This window comes from Sander vitreus, chromosome 21 (genome assembly GCF_031162955.1).
Source record: "Sander vitreus isolate 19-12246 chromosome 21, sanVit1, whole genome shotgun sequence".
In the NCBI taxonomy this organism is placed as follows: Eukaryota; Metazoa; Chordata; class Actinopteri; order Perciformes; family Percidae; genus Sander; species Sander vitreus.
Window position 1 is genome coordinate 20766048 of NC_135875.1, and position 23846 is coordinate 20789893.

The following is a 23846-nucleotide window of genomic DNA, read 5'->3' on the forward strand; positions in this document are numbered from 1 at the left end:
CGTGAGCGTAGGCTGCGATAAAATCTCACGTCTGGTCTGAACTCGTGTACGCAGGTTTTCGAGTCAGTGTGGACTTGCGGTGCAGCATATAATCAGTGTAACAGGAGAAGGAGAAGTCATCAGTTGATCACTTATCAGCAATGGCAGATCTGGCTCTTTTAGAGGACCTCTATTCGCCGGTACAACAGTGCACACGTACGCGCACGGGCCACGGTGGGGCGCTCCATCGGATTGATTAAGGGCAGATGGCTCATGGTCTTGCATCAGCGGGGGGGCACCCTACTATACACGGCAGAAAAAGTCCGCAACATTGTTTTAGCCTGTGGGGTTCTGGAGCCAGATGACCCGATGCCCAGAGAGCCCCAACTGGGGGCTATACCAAGGAGACAGGATATTATTCCTCTCTTTTAAAAGGTAGGCTATAGTGTTATGTTTGGCAATGATACTCAATACAGGAAACATGACGATGCACAACATTTTTATTTATTCTTCACGTTTCTCTTTTAAAGTGTCGTTATATGGCCACAAGTGAACGATTTATTTCTGCCATTGACCGAGTTATTTCGGCTTGTTTTTCCAGCCCCTCTGCTGTCAGGAGACAAGGTCGGGGTGGTGGTCCAGCACGGGGGGGCAGAGGACACGCGCTGTCCCTCACAGCTGTTAGCTCTGATCATGAAAAAAACACGAGAAAAATAAAAGACACTGCATAAACTCCGCTACTGTGTGTTTATTTAAATATAGGTACACCATGTAGGCCTAAGAGATTGCAATATAAGCCTCTATATTACTATTAGGACTGTAGCATACATATGTCAAGGATGTATACATTAAATAAACTTCAGCTGGAGTCCGATTTACCACGGCAACACTGTTCACTGCATCAGTGATCTCTTTCCATTACGCTTTCTTTCTACAGCCTTTAATACCAGTTTTCAGGCTGCCAAATAGTAAACACGTTGAACCTGAACCTGAGATATCAGGGTTTCAATCTCCACCTCTGAAAAGTGACGCTTCTTAGCCGGATTACGTCTCGCCATGTCGTAAATGACAGGATGAGTGGCGAAAACTGTGGTAATTGTAGCCTATGTGTGGCTGTGTGGCTGTGTGTGTGTGCGTTCGCGCTCGCGTGCGTCACTCTCTCTGTCCGTCCATCGGTCTCTCTCTCCGTGTACCTGATCCCGTGTCTCGCTGTGAGAAGTCAAGACAGCCAACATCACCATGAACCTAGGTGTTTTATTTTGAATGTTTTATTTTTGTAAAGTATTTGGCTGCACTGTGGTCTTCCTGTATGTGATTACCTTCCTGGCTTGACACATACGCTCGCGTCTCGAGCAAAACAAATAGAGGAGACGTGCGGGCCGACGTGGACACTACGTGGACGCTCTGTGCCCGGTATGAACAGACAGATTGTTTAACATGGGCGCCGAAATGAAAATACCTGCGCTACGCTGCTATACGCGACGCATACACGACGCATACGCCCGGTGTGTTTTGGCTGTTATACTTTGTCTCCTCACTTCCTTGTTTGCTCTCGCGATAAATACTACAGTCAAAATCGCTGCCTGCAAAACCGACCCATGCGGCCGTTTTCTGGGTGAGGACGGGCTGACCCGTATAACTCGCAGTGTTGAGTCAGAGCTTTACAATTGTTAATGAACCTCAGGGAAGTATAGTAAACCATAAAATCACTAGTAGACATAGGCATGCTCATGATCTAAACCTTACCGTTGTTAACGTGACGAGGTGCTTATATTTTCCTAGAAAGCACAATAGTAGATACTGTCTCACATTACGTAAAGAAAACCCAGGTATAAAGTCAAGTTTATTTCATCCACAGAAATGGAAATGACAGTGCTCATACCCACCTTAATGCCCATAAAAAAGATAGAGCATACATACAATACAAATAGACCATAAATACAAGTACAGAAATTATAGAAATGTATGTTTAAAGTGCTTGTTGTGCTGATAGCCTGAGGTATAAAAGAGAGAGCATACCGCTTAGTTCGTGTCACAGGAGGCCTTAGCCTACCACTACGTTCCATAACCCTACCAGTCAAATTACCATGAAGAGGGTGACCCGGGTCCCTCGTTATTTTCTGTGTCATTTTAACTCTCCCACCATTTTTCCAGCCCTTTTAATCACTCTATCAATCCTGGCCTTCTCAGTTGTCCCAGCATTCCCACCACACAGTAACTCCAAACACTACATATCACTGACATAAAAAAAACATTCTCACCACATCAGTATTTACCTTAAAAGATTGCAACTTCCTCATACAATATACACATGGACGTAATCTTTCCATCAATAAGTCAACATGATCAGACCATGTTAGCCTATCATTAAAAACAATGCCCAAATACTTGTATGTGTTCACCCTTTCTACTACTGAACCTTTGATTTCCACTGCCTCAGTTGTCATCTTATTTCTCCTGTAATCAATTACGAATTCTTTAGTTTTCTTAACGTTGAGTTCTAGGAAATGAGTGTCGCAATAATCAACAAAGGCTTTTATCTCATTTTGATAGTGACTAGAGTCATCATTTTCAATTAACCCAATGAGCGCTGTGTCGTCAGCAAATGTACCAACTTGACAGCTTGCCTGCTGTGGACTCTAGTCTGCAGCACATCGAGGGTGGGCTTTCGATTAGACCAAATAAATACACCCTCGATGTGCAATGGAAGTCTGTTGAACAATATGCTCAGCTCACAGTATTCAGGGTTCAATCTTACAAAAGTTAACAGCCAAGTCAACATAGAAATGTTTCAAACTTTGCACTTGTCACTCAGCATAAATGATGATGTTTATCTGCTCCCTTGTTTCTGATGTTTGTTTGTTTTTAAATATATTTAGATATGTGAATGTCTGTATCCATCATCCATTATTAGTGGGAGCACAGGATGTCCTGTCAGCTCTGTCTACATCTGATCTTAACACTTTCTCCTTTAGTGTCTTGATATCATTGGACATGTTCTGTTATTCTCTCCCTGCCTTTGTCTCTTGATCTCTGCACTGATAACTAAAAACAGTTTCTCATTATTCCTGTGCTGAAATTACTATATTATGTTTGTAATCTCTTTGTTATTGTTTTATTGTTCTGATGCTGCATTACATACATCTTTTTTTTATTTACATTTTTACATTTTCTCAACCGTCCGTTTTACGTGCAGTACATCTTTATTATTTATTAGGCAAGGCAAAACAAAACATTAAAGAGCAGTTAAAACAATAAAAAAATTAAAAACAGATAAAATACGAGAATAAAAGTTACAGTGCAGTATAAGAAATTAACAATTATTAAAAGAAAGGCAGCATCAAAAAGAAAGGTCTTCAGCCTTGATTTAAAAGAACTGAGAGTTGCGGCAGTCCTGCAGTTTTCTGGGAGTTTGTTCCAGATCTGTGGAGCATAAAAACTATTAAGCAGTCCTAGATTATGGTGACATCATTTATAGACATGCCACTGCTTCCACTCTCAAACCCCTGGACTCGGTTTATCACTCTGCCCTCAGATTCATCACGGGAGATCCCTATGACACCCACCACTGTACTCTGTATAACAAAGTTGGTTGGACCTCTCTGGCACAAAGGCGCGAAAAAAACAATTGTCTCTTTTCATCCATAAAACTCTCGTTGGACTGTCACCACCATATATAGCATTTGCACGTTTTAAGATTGTAATTTCATATCACTTCACTTCTGTGTGTGATTATTTTCATTGAGTATTATTTACTTGGTTTGTGCGTCATGTTTTATGTGTCGTACATCTCAGGCATCATTGAAAATGAAGGAATCCTCAATGATTTCCGAGATTCTTAAATAAAGGTTATGATTGATGATTATCGTTACACTTTACTTGAAGGTATCTACATAAAAGTGACATGACACGTCATAAACATTATAAACAAGTCATAAACGTTTATGACATAACGCTTCTTTTAGTAAGTGTCATTTGGTTTTTGTCATGACAAGTTAGGGTTAGTGTTAGGGTTCATGTGTCATGACAGTATCATGTGTTTACTGACACTCTCATGTCACTCTTATGTAGATACCTTCAAGTAAAGTGTTACCTTATCTTTCTTTCTGTTTGATTATCATATCCATACATATGGGCATCCAATAAAAACTGTAACCCTTATCCCACCAAAAAAACAAATAAAAAAAAACAAAACAGTAAGCCTTATCCCACTAAACAATCAACCAAAGAAAAATGTATCCCCAATCTCCCCAACAAACCAACAACCAAAAACTCTGACCCTAATCCACCCAACTAACCAACAAAAAGAAACAAAACTCTGATTCTAATCTCTCCAACAGCTGACCGACCAACCAACCGTAATATTAAAAAACAATCCAACTGATTGTCATTGGAATGAAAAGCTCAGTTGTGTAGCTAATAACATTAGTGATGTTCCATATAGGTGTGCCAGTAATCATGTAAGTAAGCCAGCATACACTATACCAGGCACTGGAGCTGGCACACCTGAATGGAATGCATCAAATATTAATGTCACAAGCTACACCTGTGCCAAGTGAACACACACATCATCTAATTAGCCTCATGTGGAGGAGCAGACTAGCAGAATGCCCTCCCCATTGAGGATTTCTCTAAGTAGGTATTTTTCTTCTGGTAGGTTAAATTGGGATTAGTGCCGGCAGATATTGTATCATATTGCATAAATCATTCTTGGTCATGGCCACATTAAGCCGTGACTAAACCAAATGAGTTCATTAAATTAGTTGCAAATTTAGATTGAGAAGGTGCACTTTTAAATGAAATGTATTGGCTTGAAAGTCAATTTGATTATTATTGAATTTAATGTTTTCAGCGTTGGGCATAACCATAAACTAATGACTGTTTAGGGATTTAAAACCGTAGTTAAGAAGAATAGAAATTCACAAGCCTCCGTTCTATCGGCGTGTTTACTTTGGACACCAAGATGGAGAAAATGGAACACAAAAGGCACAAAAAAACTTTTGAGTTGGGGACAATACATGACCCCAAAGTTAACAAATGGCCCTTCAGAAACAGCATAGACCAAGCTTTGTACAGCTGCTGTTCCATTCAGTGGATGGATGTAGGAGAGCTTTGTGGTCGCAATAATTAGTAGATATTCATGCCAGGCTGAAATAATTAGTTGGCACTTGTTCATTGACTCTGTCATTGGACAGTCACTCAGTCCAGTGAGTGAGTTTCCTTCGCTAGTATTTCTCTCTGCAGGATTCTGAAGATTCACTCGATTATTAACAGTATTGTATTTTTAGGTGGTAGACCTTTGCTGACCTGTACTATAGAGCTCAACAGTGTGTGGTCCAGAAGTGAACATCCCATTCATTTTCTCCATAAGGATTTTGATTATCAGCCATAATGTCTAAACCACCCAAGGTAAACTCACCACAAGCTACGAAATTGTAAAAACAAAGGTTAATGCTTTTGTGGAAGCCACAAGTCATGATGTCCCACAATCCGAAGCTTACCAGTGATAGTCTTTGATAAGTGGAGCTCGCTGTTACCATGGAAATGTTTCCCGAGCCCACGGACAGCTATAGCGAGCTGCTACCACTGAAGTCTATGATCGCTTATGTACACAGTCTTGTACCTTTGCCTTTTTTGCCGAATCAAATGGTCTATGATAACGATTTATCTTGTAGCCGGTTGGTTTCAGGCTTCAAGCTCTTTATATAATCATTTAATGAAACGTCAATGAAGATGAATTGAATGGGGAAAATCACTTCACAACCAGAGCTGTTCAAAAAGTGGGTGGTCGCTGTTGAGCTCTCTTAACTGTTTAATCAACTTCTTCAAATATTCTCCTGCCTCACTGCCACCCTGTGCCACACAGTTTTTTTTATCTCCTCTTCCTTCAGTATCCCTCCTCTCTCTTTCTCTCCCATCACTTACCTCTTACACTGACCCACAATGCTCCCCAACCGTCTCTCTTTATTTTCCTCAGTTTTTCTCCTGCTTTTACCCTGTCATGGAAACCCATCTTTCTACCTCATCTTTCCTCCCTCACAGTCTATTTTCCATCATTTTTTCTCAAAATTTCATATACCGTATGTCTGCATCTGTTTAAATCCATCCAATCCTGTCTATCCATGGTTATGTTTGACTGACAGAATCTGCAGCATCAATGTAAAGGCCCATTAGCTTCTCTACTGCAGATAATGTCAGCGACCAGTACCTTTCACTGCCTGACTAACACAAATAAATGTGGGTTGTCAAAAACCAATACCAAAGTGATTTATTTTCCTTCCTTATTTTATCACTCCTTTTTATCTTTCATATTTATCTTGCTAGTCTATGCAGTGTTTAGCCTTCAGGTACCAATTTTGTTTTACTGCAGTAAAACTTTTGACTGCAGCACTTTTTTTGAGTTCACAGAATCAAAAATGTGAACATCCCATTGGTTTTGACACTGTTGGGTAAGAACACTCGATGAGAAATGACCTTAAGCACTCCTAAGCGCTAGAGCTGCTAGCCAGCGGTAGAACACTCTGATAATGCTGAGCAGCTCCCAGGAAGCTGACAGTGGGTGGTTGGGGTTACTGGCTGAAAGTGGAGTCACGATCACAGCGGAAAGAGAGCAAGTGGGCTTTGTCAGTTTTGACAATAGGCTTAGATGTTGCAGGCTGCCTTCATTTAGTTTTTGTGCACTGATGGTCAAGCAGATTATTTGACACAGGGAATGCTTAAAGCTGATTTATGGTTGTAGACATAGGCTCTACACAGGGCCTACTCCGTAGCCTAGGTAAGTGGCTTACGCTGTTGTGAGGATTTATACTTGGTGTGACTGCGTCGTTCTAGCGTGTCTCTTTGAGTGAATAGCAGAGCCAGTACTGTGTGTGTGTGTGTGTGTGTGTGTGTGTGTGTGTGTGTGTGTGTGTGTGTGCGCGAGACAGAGAGTGACAGGGGTTAGCTCCGGAGCGAGTACCGACTCCGGCAGTGGGGACGGAGAAACAAAGTGTGTCCCCTGTGCTTTCTGGATAGTTGCATGTCAGGCTACGGCGTAGGGTCCGTAGCTTCATCGCATAACTATAAATCAAGCTTTAGTGATGAAGCTGAATTATTGAATGAATTATTATTAATAATATATATTTATTTATTATTATTCACTTTTAGGAGCCAGCACTCAGCCTTCAATGCTTTCTAAGTAAGTCCTATTTTTTGTCCACTACTAATATAATCATTCCATCTCGATCATGTAAAATGTATACTGTTTAGAACACGTCACATTACAAGTCATTCGGTTGACGTTCCACTTCCAGGATTGCTACAGTGGCAGGAAATTCCGCCTGATGCATGTATTTTGTTATTTCCCTTCCGCTTTCTTTGTGTTTGAATTTTAGTTTCTGGTGGATTTCTGAGGACTATGGTTAACTGCTCCTCAGATCTCTGCAGGGTAAATCCAGACAGCTAGCTAGACTATCTGTCCAATCGGTGTTTTCTCTCGCACGACTATTTTACAGCTGTTACGACAATGCCAATAAACCAGAGCACGTTTTTCTCCCATTTCGGAACGCCGTGTGGACTAACCAGACCCTCCTCCGCAGGGCTGCGGAGGAAGGTCTGGAAATTGGATTTGTAACTCAAATGGAATTTCTGACATAGAATTACATTATGAGATACAGTTTAAGTTTAATAATAGGAATGTCGCCGAGAGCCAGGACAGAGCTCTGTAGGTGAAGCGTGACATATAAGAAGATGAGGAGGAGGACAAGGAGGTGGAGGGTGATTAAGGAGGAGCACTGAAGGGGGAAAAAAAATAAGGATTTAGGGTCAGCAGGCCAGTGCCAAGAAGAGGGATGAAAGAGTTTAACTTGGGGGTTCTGGAGTTAGAAATCACCATCAGCTCCGACAGACAGGGGGAACGCAGGAGAGGGGAGGACACAGAACTGAACTGAGAAAGAGAAATGCTTTTTTTATTTTTTATTCCAAATAACTAAAATATTTTACAGCTAATTTTGTTGTCAAGGAGAGTGTGTGTGTGTGTGTGTGTGTGTGTGTGTGTGTGTGTGTGTGTGTGTGTGTGTGTTTTCAAAGGTGAGTGAGGGCAGTGGAAGACCACTGCAGAATGCTAATCATCTGTATAAAGTGTTTCCACCCACCTGTCAATCAAAGTAACAGGCTACTTTCAAAGTGTTTGGAGGAGAATGAAAAATATGCTGTAAAGGAGGGTGTGTGTGTGTGTGTGTGTGTGTGTGCGCGTGCGTGCGTATATCTCTACTTACTGTAAATCTAAGCTACCAACTGGGAAGTAGTTTTCAGCTAAACCTCCTTGTGGTAATTAAATTAGGATGTGGGTGATTTTTATTTTGTGTGTCTCCTATAATATCTACTTGCAGAAATTTCCTATCACATTAATGTTTGCCAACAGATGCACTGGTCTGGTTTAATGAAAATCTAAATGATTTGTTATGATCTAGTTTTTTTTCTTCACTTCTTCCCTGTGCCATACTGCATACCAACAACACCATGCTATTTTACACTGATCAATGGTGTGACATTTTAAGATTTCCTGTGATTTATTTCCATCTTGAATGCTATTTTATACAAGTGTGTTAGACAGTGACAAATTACCAGTAATGTGATAATTTTCTAAGCAACAAGTAGTGAAGGGGATCAGAATTTCAAATGTAGTACTTACATTACATTAACTGATCTAGGTAAGGTGCCTTTGACATTTTATCTCTCACTGTGTCTGTTGTCTTACTGGGAGTTTATGTCAGTTTCTTTTCCAACACTTATTGGCTTGGTGCTGGAGGTCTAGGTAACCGCCTGACACTGTGCAGATTAAGCTTGATTTGAGCTCTGAAGTTGTTGTCACCGACACATTTTAAAATTGGGCCAAATTAACAAAGATATACTGTACATAGAAATACATAGATGCAAAACAAAAACCTGCTCCCTGCTGGTTCTCAACTGTAGCACACACCAACTATAGCACACACTGACAGAAACTGACAGTCATCAATCAAATGAAATCAATTTTGTAGCATACAGGTCAGTGGAACCAATCCCAAGAGACCAAACTGAGGAAAAGCCAAAAAAAAAAGAGAAATTACAATACAAATCCGTTAATCCATTGGCAAAAGGATAATTACTATACATCAAACACGTGCTGCACTTACTTACCTCATTCAGGAGACTGGCCTTGAGTAGATAAACAATGATGAGCCAACATGCTACACTTCTGGAAAGGCTGGAAAAATAATCTTCTTCTCTGCAGTATTGTGATAAGTGACAAACTTTCACCTCCAAAACACAATTGAATACTTAATATGATTCAAATATAGCAAAGCGGAAACAGTACAGGTCATCAGCCACCAATCGATGGACCTGTCTTTTGCTATGTGACCCAAAACCATCTGCCCTGAACCAAATAGCAATCTCTCTTGGCCAAATAGTCCCCAGGGAAAGTAAAAATTCAATGAATCTTAAAGATACCCCAGCAAACTGCCCTTTCCCTTCATCTGATTTAGTCTACCAAAATGAAATAGCAAAAATGGAACTGCACAGACAGCGCTGCCTCTCCAAACAAAGTGGCTCAATGGAAGGAAGCAGACAAGAGTCGGGGCTCCGTACCCACTCGTACTTACAGCAACAACATCTAGTCACTAATCAGACTGGTCACTGAAATACAAGAGCACACTCAGACACTGAAGTGCTTGAAAGCAGCTCCAGTGATCATGTAATCCCAAAGCAAAAAGAACTATCCTTAAATCCTAAATAACTCAGAAAAACAATTTCAAAGAATCCTCTAAGATGTTTTTCAAAGCTACAGAGACTATAGACGCTGGGGGGTTCACCAGGCCAGGTTTGGAAAGAATGTTAGAAAGCTGACATCTTCTTATAGCTGACAGATGTACAATGAGTTTTCTATAAACATGTAACAAGGACTGAACTTAAAGGATAAGTCTGGTGATATTCTAATGTATGTTATTGTCAACAAAGCCCATAAAAACACAACAGTGAATTACTAAAAGTATTTGTAGCCAAGCCTCATACTGTATATCTTATTCCGCTGTGCAATAAAGCTCCATTGTTGTCCAGAAACTATTAAAGGTCCAATATGTAACACAGACAGCTAGCGTTTAAAATAGTTACTGCAGTCCAAATTCAAAATAACTGGAGAGAGTCGTCTCGAAGTTCACGGAGGTTGCCAGGTTGAGAACACAGCATCATCGTTGCTAGACGCTAGTCTCACATAGCCAGACATTACTCCACAGCACAGCGGAGTAGCTAACATTAGATGCTGGCTATGTTGACAGTCATAAAAGCCTGTGCTCACGCAAAGCTCTTTATCCGTCTGACAACCCTTTCTCGGCTTAAAATTACGGCAACAGCCGCTAAAAACACCACCACCTCGCCGTCCTCCCTCCCCGACTGTCAGACACACTATCTTGGCTTAAAATGACGGAAACAGCCAGTAAAAACAACACTACCTTGCAGTCCTCCCTCCCCGACTGACAGACACACTTTCTTGGTTTAAAAATTACGGCAACAGCAGCTAAAAACATGACTACCTCGCCGTCCTCTTTACCCGACTGCCAGACACACTTTCTTGCGTGTTACTTGCTTCGGCCACTGAACAGGCTACATGCAGTAAAACGGGCGAGGCTCGCTTGCCTGGTTCGCCAGTAACGTTAGCAGCCATAGTGTGTTAGCATGCTGGCGTTAGCCAGGACCAGACGGGTCACTTCACCACCAATATTTACCCAGGGTTTGCTACGTCTCTGTTCACGCAACTGTTTTTTAAGTCGGGTAGAATCTATTTCCGTTAATCCCGTTTGTTTGTTTGCTGCCTCCATGGCTGTACTACAGCTGTAGCGCGCTGGGTTTGAGTTTTTACAGGTATATCTGGCAACCCAGCCCAGCTGTTAAACTGGGCAGTAAATACCAACGCACAGGCCAAAACACAAACAAACATTCCGTCACGGAACATAAATTTCAAAGGAGAAAATACTGGCATCAGCTTTACATGTTTCCTTAAAGCTATAGTGCGTAGTTTCTGTCACCCCCATGAGGAATTCCAACGACAACAAAACTGTCGGCGCGTCCACATGATGCAAGCCTTCCGTGACTGCGCACTAAAGTTATGCACTAAAGCTTTAATATCTGATGACATATTGTGGTCATTGTTGGATTTAATACTGTAAATATATTACATATTGCACCTTTAAGGGCCTTTTCTCACCTGAAAATCCGACCAAGGTTCATGTTTTTTTTTAAGTTGCATACATTTGATGTGTTTAGTTTTGGTTTCACACTGCAGGTATGCAATTGCACTGAAGAACTATACATGACATAACTACGTCCTGTCATCATATACGTGAGCCCCGTTTCCCGATACTGATTGTTTGTAGACAGGCTTCCCCTTCCTCTCCTATCCATCCCTCTTTTGTTGCATTACCTCTACTCGGAGGAGCTACGGCAGAGACAAACTGAAACTATACACTGTGCATTTACTACCACTTCAGTAAACTGCCAATTTATTCTCTGCTCTGATAGCCGACAGCTGTTTGCTTTGAGCGCATGTACCGCCACTGTCTCTTACACACACACTAAGCACTGAGCTATTCCTTAGGGAGCTATGCTTCTATTATTTCACAACAACAGCCTGCCAGAACTTCAGGTGCATTCTTGGCGTATTGCTATCTTGAGGCAGTGGAAAGTGATCTGATTTAGAAAGTGGTCTGAAGTCAATAACGCAACATTTCATTGTTATTTTAACAGCGCATTAATAGAATGTGCCTAGGCTCGTGCACAGCGTGCATACACTATGCTTGTTACACACACAGGGACACGCAGCAGCACAAAAATAAAAAATAAAAATATTACAATGTGAAATAGTATTATGATATGATCTGCTTGCTCGCTTTTACTTCGCCATCACAATAGCAATGCGCCAAGGTACAAACGCGCCTGGCTTTTAAAGGGAATTGGAGATTGATTTTTTGGTTACGCCCAAAACGCACCTATGATTAATTATGACACTAAGTACAACTGTTTTGAACCATGCGCCTGGCGCACGGACCCTTCTTTCCGCCGTTAAACTAGCAAAAGTGGATTCGTACACGCTCTAAACGCACCTGCGCCAGGCGCTTCACGCCGTGCGCTTAGATCGTTAAAATAAAAATGTCTTTTGGTCGGACCAAATTTTGGCTGTTGTCCTCCTGTAATTAAGTCCGGACCAAAGAGGAAGTATGAACGTGCCCTAAAAGACATCAGTGTGTTAAAAATATAGCAGTATTAGGTTTTATCACAGCGTACACTATGCTAGTCCTGTAAATACTCACTCAAAATGTATATTCATTGGAATTGAAAATAGTCCCCAACAAATGTTTCTCAAACAGGAGGAAACTGGACAAGAGTGAGAGAACAGGAACAAGAACAGGCTTAGGTTTGAATTAATTTAATATTGACTTCCCCTAATGCAAACCACTGACATATTAATATTCAAGTCCTGTGAGAGCCATTTCACTCCCACTTATGACAGTCCTCCTGGCCTCGGCCTCAACCTGACAGGCTGTCTTGTCAGGTTTACTGTATGTGGCTCCTATTATGTCTCATTATCTTGATTCAGTGCAGCTCAAGTCTGCCTTTTTTTATTTGTTGTCCTTTTTTTATTTTAGAAAACTAACAGTTCCAAATTTGTCACAGCCTTGACTATGTGCTAAAGACCTTTTAAGACCTACACCACTGCCATCAGGTGCCGATTCAATATAACCTTGTCATGCATGTGTACCTGCATACAGTATGCATTCACACACACACACACACACACACACACGCTCAGTGGTGTTTTAAGCCCCCAACATCTCCTTTCAGGCAGCGCTGCGACCGTTGACTTCAAGTCACCTAACCCTAACCATTGCCTAATCCTAGTGCAGCCCGGGCAGCGCTGCCTGGAAGGAGACGTTGGGTCTTAAAACACTGATAAACCACACACACACACCAGCATTGTTGGACTTTTCAAACACCTCTCCTCATATTCTGTATTTCTCTATTTTTTTTCCATTTCTAGATGCATAATTAGCTGTGTCAGTAAAGAATCAGTAAACAAATAAAGACACACACAAACGATAAAAATGATCCTGACATTAAAAAAAAATTCCCCATTTGATGTTCATCAGTTTGTAGCGTGATGCATGATTTTGCATGTAGAGTAGCTAAATCAGAAAACTAATCTGGTGCTTACTTTATTTTAACAGTGTGAAAATAAAGTGTGTTACATGCACACTTCTTTTAATATGATTGGAGTATTTCGTTTATATGTTGTGGCTGAAACTGTTGTATTGGACTTTGCTGCAGAGAAGTCTGGGGCTCCATTTTTTTTCTTTTTTTCGTTTTACTTTCCTTTCATAGTAGAATAGAACAAGTAATGCTGCCACTTTCTCGCCACGTATCCATTCACGTATTTTTATGCACATTTTGAGGATGTCCTTTTCGACCGGATGTCCGTTACCTTCCTCTTTCCTTGTGCTGGAATTCTAAACTCCGGTGGATTTCTGAGGACTATGGTTAACTGCTCCTCAGATCTCTGCAGGGTAAATCCAGACAGCTAGCTAGACTATCTGTCCAGTCTGAGTTTTCTGTTGCACGACTAAAACAACTTCTGAAAGTACACGTTTAGCCAAAACAAGTTCCTTCCCGAGGCTATTTTGCAACGGCACAATTACGACTGGTTTAAAGAAATGCCAGTAAACCAGAGCACATTTTGTTTCCCATCCCGGAATGCTGTGTGGACTAGCCAGACCCTCCCCCGCAGCGCTGTGGAGGAAGGTCTGGCAATGCACGACTAGAGATGATGTAATCGAATGCATCGACGCCACATAGTGAAACATGTAAAGTAAATATTACTATTATAATATAGTTGAATCAATACTCCTGTGTCAGTCTCAACACAAAGGGCACAGTACATGGTTCACCTAGCCAGTAATTTGTGTGACGTGTGGGTGTAGCTTGCAGCACAGGCTCTTTGTAATGTTTGCACACACACACAGCCCGTAGTTATTGTTAAATGGTTCCAGAAGTTCAATTAAAAAATGGATTTAGGGCTGTTGGCCTTTGAAAGCGTGCACTGGCTGAGGAAGCACCCCAGGCATACTCCAGATCATTTGACCTTTGCATGTTGGATAATTTAAACTTACAGCCGTCGACATGGCAAAACAAGACACTTGGAATGCACTAATAGAGGTCAATTGCTTGTGTCTGACAATGCATTTGAGAGGGAGAAAAGGAAGGACGTGGAGGGGAGAGAAAGAGAGATGGAAGAAGATGGTGATTAGAATGGACAGGTTGCAGGAAGGAAAGAGCTAAAGATTATGGAGTCTGCAGTGGTACCACTGAGATGATTACATGCTTAATGGTAAAGTTAAATTATAATTAAGAAATGGATATATTAAAAAATACTTCATTTGAAAGGGGTGTGCATAACAGTGACATGACACCTGTCATGAAGAAGTCTTTATGAATGCATCACACTGCCTCCCTGATTTCTCTCCGAGACTTCTGTGTCTTTGTAGTCTCGACACAATGGATTGTAGAAATGGGAATAAAGGCCTGGGAGAGAAGCTCAAACCTTGCCTAGTTTCACACTTCTGCGCTGGCTAATCACTCTGCAGGGTGGCTGGTATTGGATTGTCTTGTTTGGTGGAGTTACGAAAAGATTGTCTGTTGTCTGTTTTGCCAGTTACCTTGCATGCCAAAATGATGTGGGAGACATACCACATGTCTCTGTGTATGAACGTGAAACAGTGTTTGCATCATTTTGTTTTCAACATTATTCGGTAACCCTTTACTTGACGGTATCTACACAAGAGTGACGTGACACTGTCATGAACACATGACACAGTCATGACACATGAACCCTAACCATAACTTGTCATGACAAAAACCGAATGACACTTACTAAAAGAAGCGTTATGTCATAAACGTTTATGACTTGTTTATAATGTTTGACACGTTCATGTCAGGGTCATTTTACTCTTATGTAGATACCTTCAAGGAAAGTGTAACCCATTACTCTCCTCTGTCGTGCAGATAAAGTCGATAATGGAGATGTGTACCAGAGGAGGAGAGGACCTCATTCGGTCAACTCAGATGGACAGGAAACAGGAAGTAAACAACAGGAAGGGGTTGGGCGGACAGGAAGCAGCTGGCGGCGAATTGTTCTACTCATTGTTGCCATCACCATCCACAACATCCCAGGTGAGTACGAGCCATATGGTTGTCCAAAGCAGCTGCAGTAAGGAATTTGTCAATGTCACTGATGAAGAAGTTTGCTACTGCAGTTAAATAGAATTCTTAGAATGCGCTCCCACTCTGTCAATGCTGTTCAGAGAATGTGTCACCCAGTGACTCACGAGAGGTTTAAATGTAACTGCAGTTCATTGAGTTCCATATGACTGACTGGGGGGGGGGGGCAAGTACAAGTCCTGCATTGAAAATGTTACTTAAAGATGCAGTAGGTAAGACTTATAAAACTAACTTTCTGTCATATTTGCTGAAACTGACTCTATGTTCCAGTAGAACTACATGAAGCAGGTCATTAAAAGAAAAATCTGGCTCCTCTGGCTCCACCTACAGCCTGTAGTGTGATTTGCAAAAATCCACCGCTCCCTGTTCAGATGCACCAATCAGGGCCAGGGGGGGGGTGTCTAACTGCGTGTCAATCACTGCTCATGCACACGCATTCATTCTCCCTTGTGGGGGGAGGGGCTTAGAGACCGTTTTGGGCTTTAGCAGAAAGGGGGGAGGGACTGAGAAAATGTAACACAATGTAAGTATGATCAGTAAAGTGTACCTAAAGTATTAAAAGTACTCGATGCAGAAAAATCCTCACGTTTCAGAAACTGGAAACGTATCAAAGCCGTTCCGTCAGTCAACTAAGTGTTTGATCGGCTAATCGTTTTTAGCTGTTTCTTGTAGGCCTGTATCTCGTTGGGTAGTTTAATTTACAATAAAACATCGCATTTTGTAAACTACGTGTTGTAAAAAGTACAATATTTCCTTCTGAAATGTGGCTATGAGATTAAAACGAGATTTCTTGTCGAGGTAAAAAGTGTCTCGTGATATCAGTACACAAGTGCAGAGCAGCAGCCTCGAAAGAAGCATAGAAGATCTCCCCGCCCGTTCACCAAAGTTGAATCTGAGTTAACTTTTGCAGAGCGATAGCGGAAGAAAAAAGCAGCCGGTGAAACCCAGTGTTAGAACATTAGAGGGTACGCCGCTCTTTATCTCTCTCTCTCTCTCTCTCTCCCTCCCTCCCCCTCCCCCCCTCCCTCTTGGCCGAGACACACACACGACTGCAGCGTGCAGGTCACTGTGGCGCTGACTCGCGCAGACCACTCTCTTTCTCTGTTAAAATGAGTCAGGAAGCGAACAGCAAAACCTAACTTTACTTTTAATGCTATTAAACATTCGTCCTGTAATGGTCATAAATCAGTACTAGAGTAGCCTACTTACTTGTTCACTGCTGCAAATAATAAAATGCAGAGGAGAAGAAAAGTGCATCTGTCTTCACAAAAATCATTTATTTAAACATATTTTATATAAAGTGACCTGGGTATACGCCGTCCATAAAAGGCCAAATGAAGGTTACGTTTTTCTTTTGGTTCTTCTCGTTGATTCTGAGCGGCGGCAACATTCTAGCAGTCACCTGGCACCAGAACGTGATGAATACTGTACCAAGGTTGTGGCTGAAACAGGAAGAGGACCCGCTGGGGAAAAAAGGTTGCCTACAGAGGTCCTCAATCCCGACAGCTACGGAAGAGTTCCTAGACCTAGACCTATAAGGCACAGAAGCAAAATGAGGCAAACACTGGACAAAATCTGAGCACACAAGGCCATATGATCGGTTGTTGACAAGCATTTAAAAAAAATGAAAAGGGGAGAGAGAGAGGGGGGGAAGACATGCAGCAAAGGGCCGCAGGGCGGAGTCAAACCCAGGGTCGCTGCGTCGAGGAGTAAACTTCTGTATATGGGCGCCCACTCTACCAGGTGAGCTACCCAGGTGCCCAAAAGTCCACATAAAACACACCGCAGCTACATTCACTTCCAGCTAACTTCACAGAGATAATAAGGGCCAAACAGCATCACCGTTCTATTTTAACCGAATATTCGCTGTCTCGCTCAGCTGAAAACACCGGATCTGCAGCATGTTACCATGTCATTCACTAACGAGCCTGTTTGTAAAGGGTAGGCTACTGGCAACGTGATCTTCACCTGTTCAACTGACTTTAACAGATAGTATGCGGCTCTCCTGCTATTTTTACAGACACGTGCCCTTTGAAAACACTTTGAAAGGATATTTGGCGAACGGAAAATGTTGATGTGTGAAGCTGCTAATTCGTTTTTTTTTACTTAATGATCGAAGGGGCCGGAACGCCGTTTTGGATCGTTCCGGCCCACTTTAACTACTGGTTATGACTATGGGAAACTTGGCCGATGCTCATTGAACAAACATAAACAAACAAATTCAAAATGACTTTGAGCCAGGTACAGAGCACCTCGAGCTGCCGGTCGTTTCGCCAGACATTACGGTTAAGTTTAGGCGACAAAAAGTGAGCGTTAATGCAGTGACGAAAGTTCAGTTTAGGCACCAAAACAACTAGTTCATTTTGGGAAAAATATCGTGGTTTGGATTAAAACACTTCCAAGGAACACGCATTTCCCTGGTGAAAGTCTTTTTATTTTCCCCGGGAAGCGAAGTCTGCTCCCCGGCTTATGTTTTATGACCACTTTTGCTTCTTCATCACCTGATCAATTCAACACAACAGCTCAAGGAAGGCCAAACAATTCACCATTCATTTAGAAAGACTCACCTGGTGCTGAGCTCCACAGAGGGCCAGCCATGGACTGCACTAATCCTTGTTTGCCAGCCTATGTTGTTTTGTACCAAATGTAGGCTGAAATCCTAACTAAATGTCAATACTTTGTTTGTTTTTTCTCCTGGAACAAGTTGTTTGAATATTTATGGTGAAGAATCTTGTCAAATAGACAGGTTTGTCCTGGAACACGCATTGCATTATTGAACTCTACACAGATGCCATTCAGTCAAGTCTAATGAGCTAATTAGACTAATGGCATGTCAATCAAACATCAAGGTGACGTCTAGCGAAGAGAGCTGTGTTCACTATTCAAAACTACACTCTTGAGAAAGGAAACAGATGATTTGATTGATCTAAAAAAACAACAGGGAAGCAATTAACAGTCATTGTTGACATTTCTTGGAGCTGACTGCAAAACCACCAACTCAACACCTGTTTATTTAGAAAGTCAAGGCTTTAACGCCGGCTACACACTGCCTGCGTTTTTTTTTTAACTGACCATTGTCGAACTAAAATGAAGACAGATTTTGCAACTGTATAGCTTATTTCTCGGCACACGCACCACATGAAGAAAAGAGAGAAATGAACGTAGATTGCCGCTGTTCAGAGGATAATTAGCCGGTTACGATCGAGTGTGTGTGTCCTTGAGACCTGTAAGTCCTATAATTAATTCATTTAAAGTGGCTATATGTAACTCTCAGTTTGTGTTGATTCTAGCGGTTGCTTTTGACAAAAGTGGCAGTTTTTTTTTTTACCACACATGCTGTCGTAAAGGTCTTTTCTTTCCGGTGCTGCATTGCCCACTGTAGATTACTGAGTTAGCGTTACCGGGAGGTCATATAGTCGCGATAAATATTTTGCTCAGACAAAAAAATCATTGTTTCACAGTTTCGCCCGTTGTCATTCACTTTCCCTTTTAGCTTTTAGTTGTTCTTCGTTTAACGTCCTTCTTTCCTGTGATGGTCCTGCCCCAGTATCAGCCATAACTACAACAGATAACTTATTAAATCAAATTTAAATACAATTAGGCCTACATAAAGACATCTCCTGCTACCTTTTACCTGGCTCGATACTCATTAACACAGGCTTTTCCGGTGATACACCGAAATCTGTGACCCATCAGAATGTCTTACTATAGCGCCGTCTGCCGTAAATCATTTTGTGACTTGGCAGGAAAAATCTGACCCGGGCAAAGGCCTTATTAAAAACTATATAAAAATAGTGTTCTTTTCACTGTTAGTCTTATTTGCTGTTCAGGTCATTTATGATCATCATAAGAAAAATTACACAGTTTCAGAAACATTTCAAAGTTACATATAGTTACTAAGTATCAAAAGAGAGAAGTCTCCGTTCGTGTTTTGACGGACACACCTGGGGCGAAGTTGGAAAACCGAAATCAACAGTAAAGTTCATACAGTCCTAGTCTAGCCCTCACTGACAGCCACACTGCCGACATGTCTGCTGCATTTATAAAGCCTGCGCACCTCTCTCTCTACGCTGGCTGATATTTGATCGCGTCATCAAAAACGCAATTGTTCAGGCAAATTTATTCAGCCATTTTATTTTCTTCACGTGTGTGTTTGTGTGTGTTGTGTTCATATAAGCACTCGTGTCTAGACTATGCTTTACTATAATATGTCTAGTTACCCATTATTTCTAAATGATTATCATTACTAATAAAAGAAAAAAGTCATTTTTACCATACGTAACACGTAGTGGAAACTACCCTTTTGCATTTTCGTGTTATGTGTAATTTTGCTGCCCCCAAATTGCAGTAAGAGGGATCTTTTTGGCTTCACTGAAGTGCTTCTTCACCCAGTAAACATGTAATTTAACATTAGCTAGAAACATTGAGGACCTTGCATTCTTTCTCTTAGTGGCTTTGTGATAACCCCATTTTGTGATTCAGGCTGATGAAAGAGGTGTATTTTATTTTGGCTTTAATATCGATATCAAACAGTAATTTGGTCCATTATTTGGTGCTGAATAAAGTGAGTGCTTTTCCCCAGGGCATGATAAGTGCACTTATTTTTTGACACCTAGCTGAACGAGTGGGAATAGAAGCCCTCACCCTGGTAATGCATAGTTTTCTTCCACTCGAACAACACAAACGGCAGCTGCATAGTAATGCACCGATGTTCAACGAGGCTCTGGACTCTCCATTATACCGCACAGACACAACTTGTCTGTGTTTGGTGACGGTCCATCAAAGCAGGAGATTGATGGTCTAGGGTTGATCCCTGTTAGTGTGATGGATAAAGCAAGGTCTTTGACAGCTACTGCTAGCAGCTGGTCTAAGAGGAATACGAGATAAACCTTCATATCATGATGTATAGGGCTGGGTACCCAAGTCAATACTTTTTAGGCCCCGACCAAATTGCCTCCTTAGTATCAAGTATCGAAAAATGCCTCGTCATTCATTACCCAATTTCAATACCAAAGGAGTAAATCTCATCAGCGTCAGTGAGCCAATAAGCATGCAATAATGCTTGTGATTGGCTTTTTAGCGTTACGCGTCTTAGAGACACGCAGGAAAAACTCTACATTACCCACAGAGACGGGGTTCACGTAATAGGAGCTGAAAAACAATTAAAAAGATTTGTGCTGTAATGTGTAATGTTGTAATTTCTTTTTATTTAATGAAATTGGCATCGAAAAAGTATCGTTTAGGAATCTGTATCGAGTTCACGCTATTGGTATTGGTACCGGTATCGAACATTTTTTAACGATACCCAGCCCTAGTGATAATAGTGGATATACAGTAGAGTTGAGGATTACTCAGAAATCAAGGTAAAGGCAAAGGTCTCTTTATTTGTCTCCCTTGGGAGAAATTTGTGTTGGACAAGGGCAAGTTGCGGCATTGGCAATACAAAAACATTAATTTAATTTCATTTAATTTATTATAGAGGAAAGTTTAAAAGCAACAATTAAGTTGACTCAGATTAAAAACTGGTTTACAGCAGGTTCCTGTTCTGCAGCAGCATAGGACAATGAACACAACCTCGGCACATCCACACAGGACATCACCATTGACTAGACAGATACAAACAAACAAAATATTAAATACGGAAGAACAATACATGAACAAATCAGTGTGTGCAAGTATGACTATCAAGAAGAAACAGTTTATATGACTTTTTGAAATATGTGATGGATGATAATGTTCGAATGTGATGGGGAATGTCTTCCAAAATGTTGGTGTAAATATAGAAAAAGGATTTCTGACCGTAGTTGTTTTTATATGGGGGAACTGAAAGGAGTGCCTGTGAGACTGACCTAGTGACGCATAGTGGTCTCATATTGTGTGTCGGAAGAAGAACTGTAAGTGCTGGTAAAGAGCTATTTTGAATCTGAAAATGAAATGCAATAGCATGGCTGTTTACGTAGTTCTGGTAAGTCAAAGCATTTGTGCGTGTGAGCACACTGCAATGATGAGACCACTTTGGAAGATTACTGTGAATCTTAAGTGCTCGGTAGTATAGTCGTGCTATTGGTTCAGTAATGTCCTTAGTGGTAAGAGACCAGATAGGAAGACAGTAGGACATTGTTGAAAGCAAAATGGCATGTAGGTAGGTTTCAGAAACCGAAAAGGAAAGATATGATCTAATCTTGTTATACACATAGAGTTTCTGATTCAACTTTTTTGTTGATTTAGAAATGTGTTCCCGATATGTAAGGTGTGAATCAAGTAGCACATCAAGGTAGTTGTAGGTCTTTGTGACAACAAGATCTTGGTTTGCAAAAGTAATAAAATCAGTAAAAGAAAAACTTTTTCTGGGTGAATGAAAATACATACTTTCAGTTTTCTTTACATTGATGGTCAGGTGGTTCTTTTTCAACCAATCATGTAAGAGGTGAAGATCAGATGATAGTTTGGAATTTATGACATTAGGATTTGAATCGGAGAGATAAATCACAGTATCATCAGCATACAGTAAACATTTTGAGTGTTTACACACTCGAGGGAATTGCCTAAAGTTGTCAAGAAAGTATTTGAGTCAGGCCCGGGATTAACCTCAACATTTCCAATGAACAGGAGAATAGTTATTAAAAGTCTTGATGTACTTAAAACGTATTTAGACTTATTTTCATTTTCATCAGAGTCATTTGGTTTAACATCAGTTACCCACTGGTGAAAAATAATAGTTTGGATGGAGAACACAGACCTCTGGTCAGAACAGTGTGGGTTGTTAACCGGGGAACTGGTCCGTGGTGCAGAAAACTCTGCTGTTGCAGAAAACTCCGTTGACGGCCGGGTACGTGGCAGTCGGGCACACCCACACAGAGCAGCCGCCCCGGGGGGCCAACAACTGTCCGTCCCAGGGGGCCCGCCGCTCCCCGAGGCAGGCCCCAACACAGCGCAGCTCCAGAATCGTCCGCAGCCCCCCGTCCCGACTCCAGCAGGGCGGAACCTCCAGGCATGGCTCCCCGGTGGGCAGCAGCCCGGCTCCTGGAGCACCCCCTCCAGCACAGCCGGCAGCGCTGCAAACCATCCATCCAGCCGGCCCAGGCAACCTGGCTCCTCACCTCCCAGGCAGCCGGGCAGGCAGCAAGGGAGACGACCACGGATAGGAGCAGGGACTCCGACAGCATGCAGGCCCACCATGAGGACAAAAATCACACCGACAAGACCACCCGAGAAAGTGGGCGAAAACCCAGACTTTGGTGGAGTTTGCGTTGGTGTGCATGAAGATTTTTGCAGTCTAGGACTGATCCTTTGTTTGTTTATTGTCCATGTAAGGCGGCTTTGGCGGGCAGCCATGTAGTACAATCGGAGCCAGTAGAATGTCAATATTGCAGCACAAATATCAGACCTGAATTGTTGCGTATTTGCTGTTTGTTTGCCGTAGTAATTCACAACCACCTGCGACTGCTACCGCCGCTGCTACTGCTACCGCCGCCGCTACTGCTACCGCCGCCGCCATGCTTTGCCTCCGCATAAAGAAAACATCAAACAAAAAAGACATTGTGGATAGTAAAACCACAGGCAAAAAATACCAAATCATAGACAACGTGCAAAACATCAACTCATGGACCACTGCTACTTCAAATACATACTAATTCTTTAAATAATTGCGAATGACAACCATTGTTTATGCAAAGCAACCTGAACCAAACAAATGTGGATCAGTGGACATGGAAAAAAGGCTCTTTATATGCCATTGCCTACATTTTAAATGGATGTCTGCCAATAGGCCTAAAACATCACATATATGATTATTGTGACAGAGACTGGGACTCCAGGTTAATAAGATTCTGACTGAGTAGCAAGATATGAATTCAATTGTGATTCACAGATCCAGTTTCTCTTTTTTAATCTTCCCCTTAACATTTAAAGGAATCTACATGTATGTGTGTGTGCTCAAATATGGCTTCTGGAAAGAAAATAAAGGATAAAATATGAATTACTAAACCGACATTAATTAAGAAGTTACCCATACTTTAAGAGTTACAACTAACAACCACTAGATGGCCGTTACCGCCATCAAGCCGCAATGATTTGCCGCGAATGAATGCCGCCCAATCTGTTGAGTCGTCTTGTAGTGGTGCGTATATAACGTATATTCCCATCCGATTAGATTTAATTCGGTATTGATGACGCGAAAAATAACGGTAACTCCACTGAAATTATTTTAAACTAAAGTAACGAGCCAATTTTGTAAAATGTAAGGAGTAGAAAGTACCAATATTCGTGTTAAAAATGTAAGGAGTAAAAGTAAAAATATCTGAAAAATCTACTTGAGTACAGTAACGAAGTATTTGTACTTCGTTACTTCCCATCTATGCATACTGCTCATCCATACATACTGCTAAGTTACCGACCATATGCAGATGCCTGTACAGATATGCTACTCAAATATAAGAGCATAAATATAAAAGCTATATGTATATATATATATATATATATATATATATATATATATATATATATAAAAGAAGCATAAATAGAAGAATATAAATTCTTTAGTGCAATAAATAAGTAAATAATCTATAGTCAAAACTATGGCG

The 23846-nt window shown here is 41.4% G+C and overlaps 1 protein-coding gene across 1 annotated transcript in view; it reads left to right on the forward strand.

Annotated features, from left to right (window-relative positions):
* Positions 1-23846, forward strand: part of slc39a11 (solute carrier family 39, member 11) — a 149373-nt gene that overhangs the window by 113451 nt on the left and 12076 nt on the right. Inside the window, exons 6-7 of the mRNA XM_078278849.1 lie at positions 15049-15216; positions 19899-19912. Coding sequence (XP_078134975.1) covers positions 15049-15216; positions 19899-19912 — 182 coding nt within the window. The remainder of the gene's footprint in view (positions 1-15048; positions 15217-19898; positions 19913-23846) is intronic.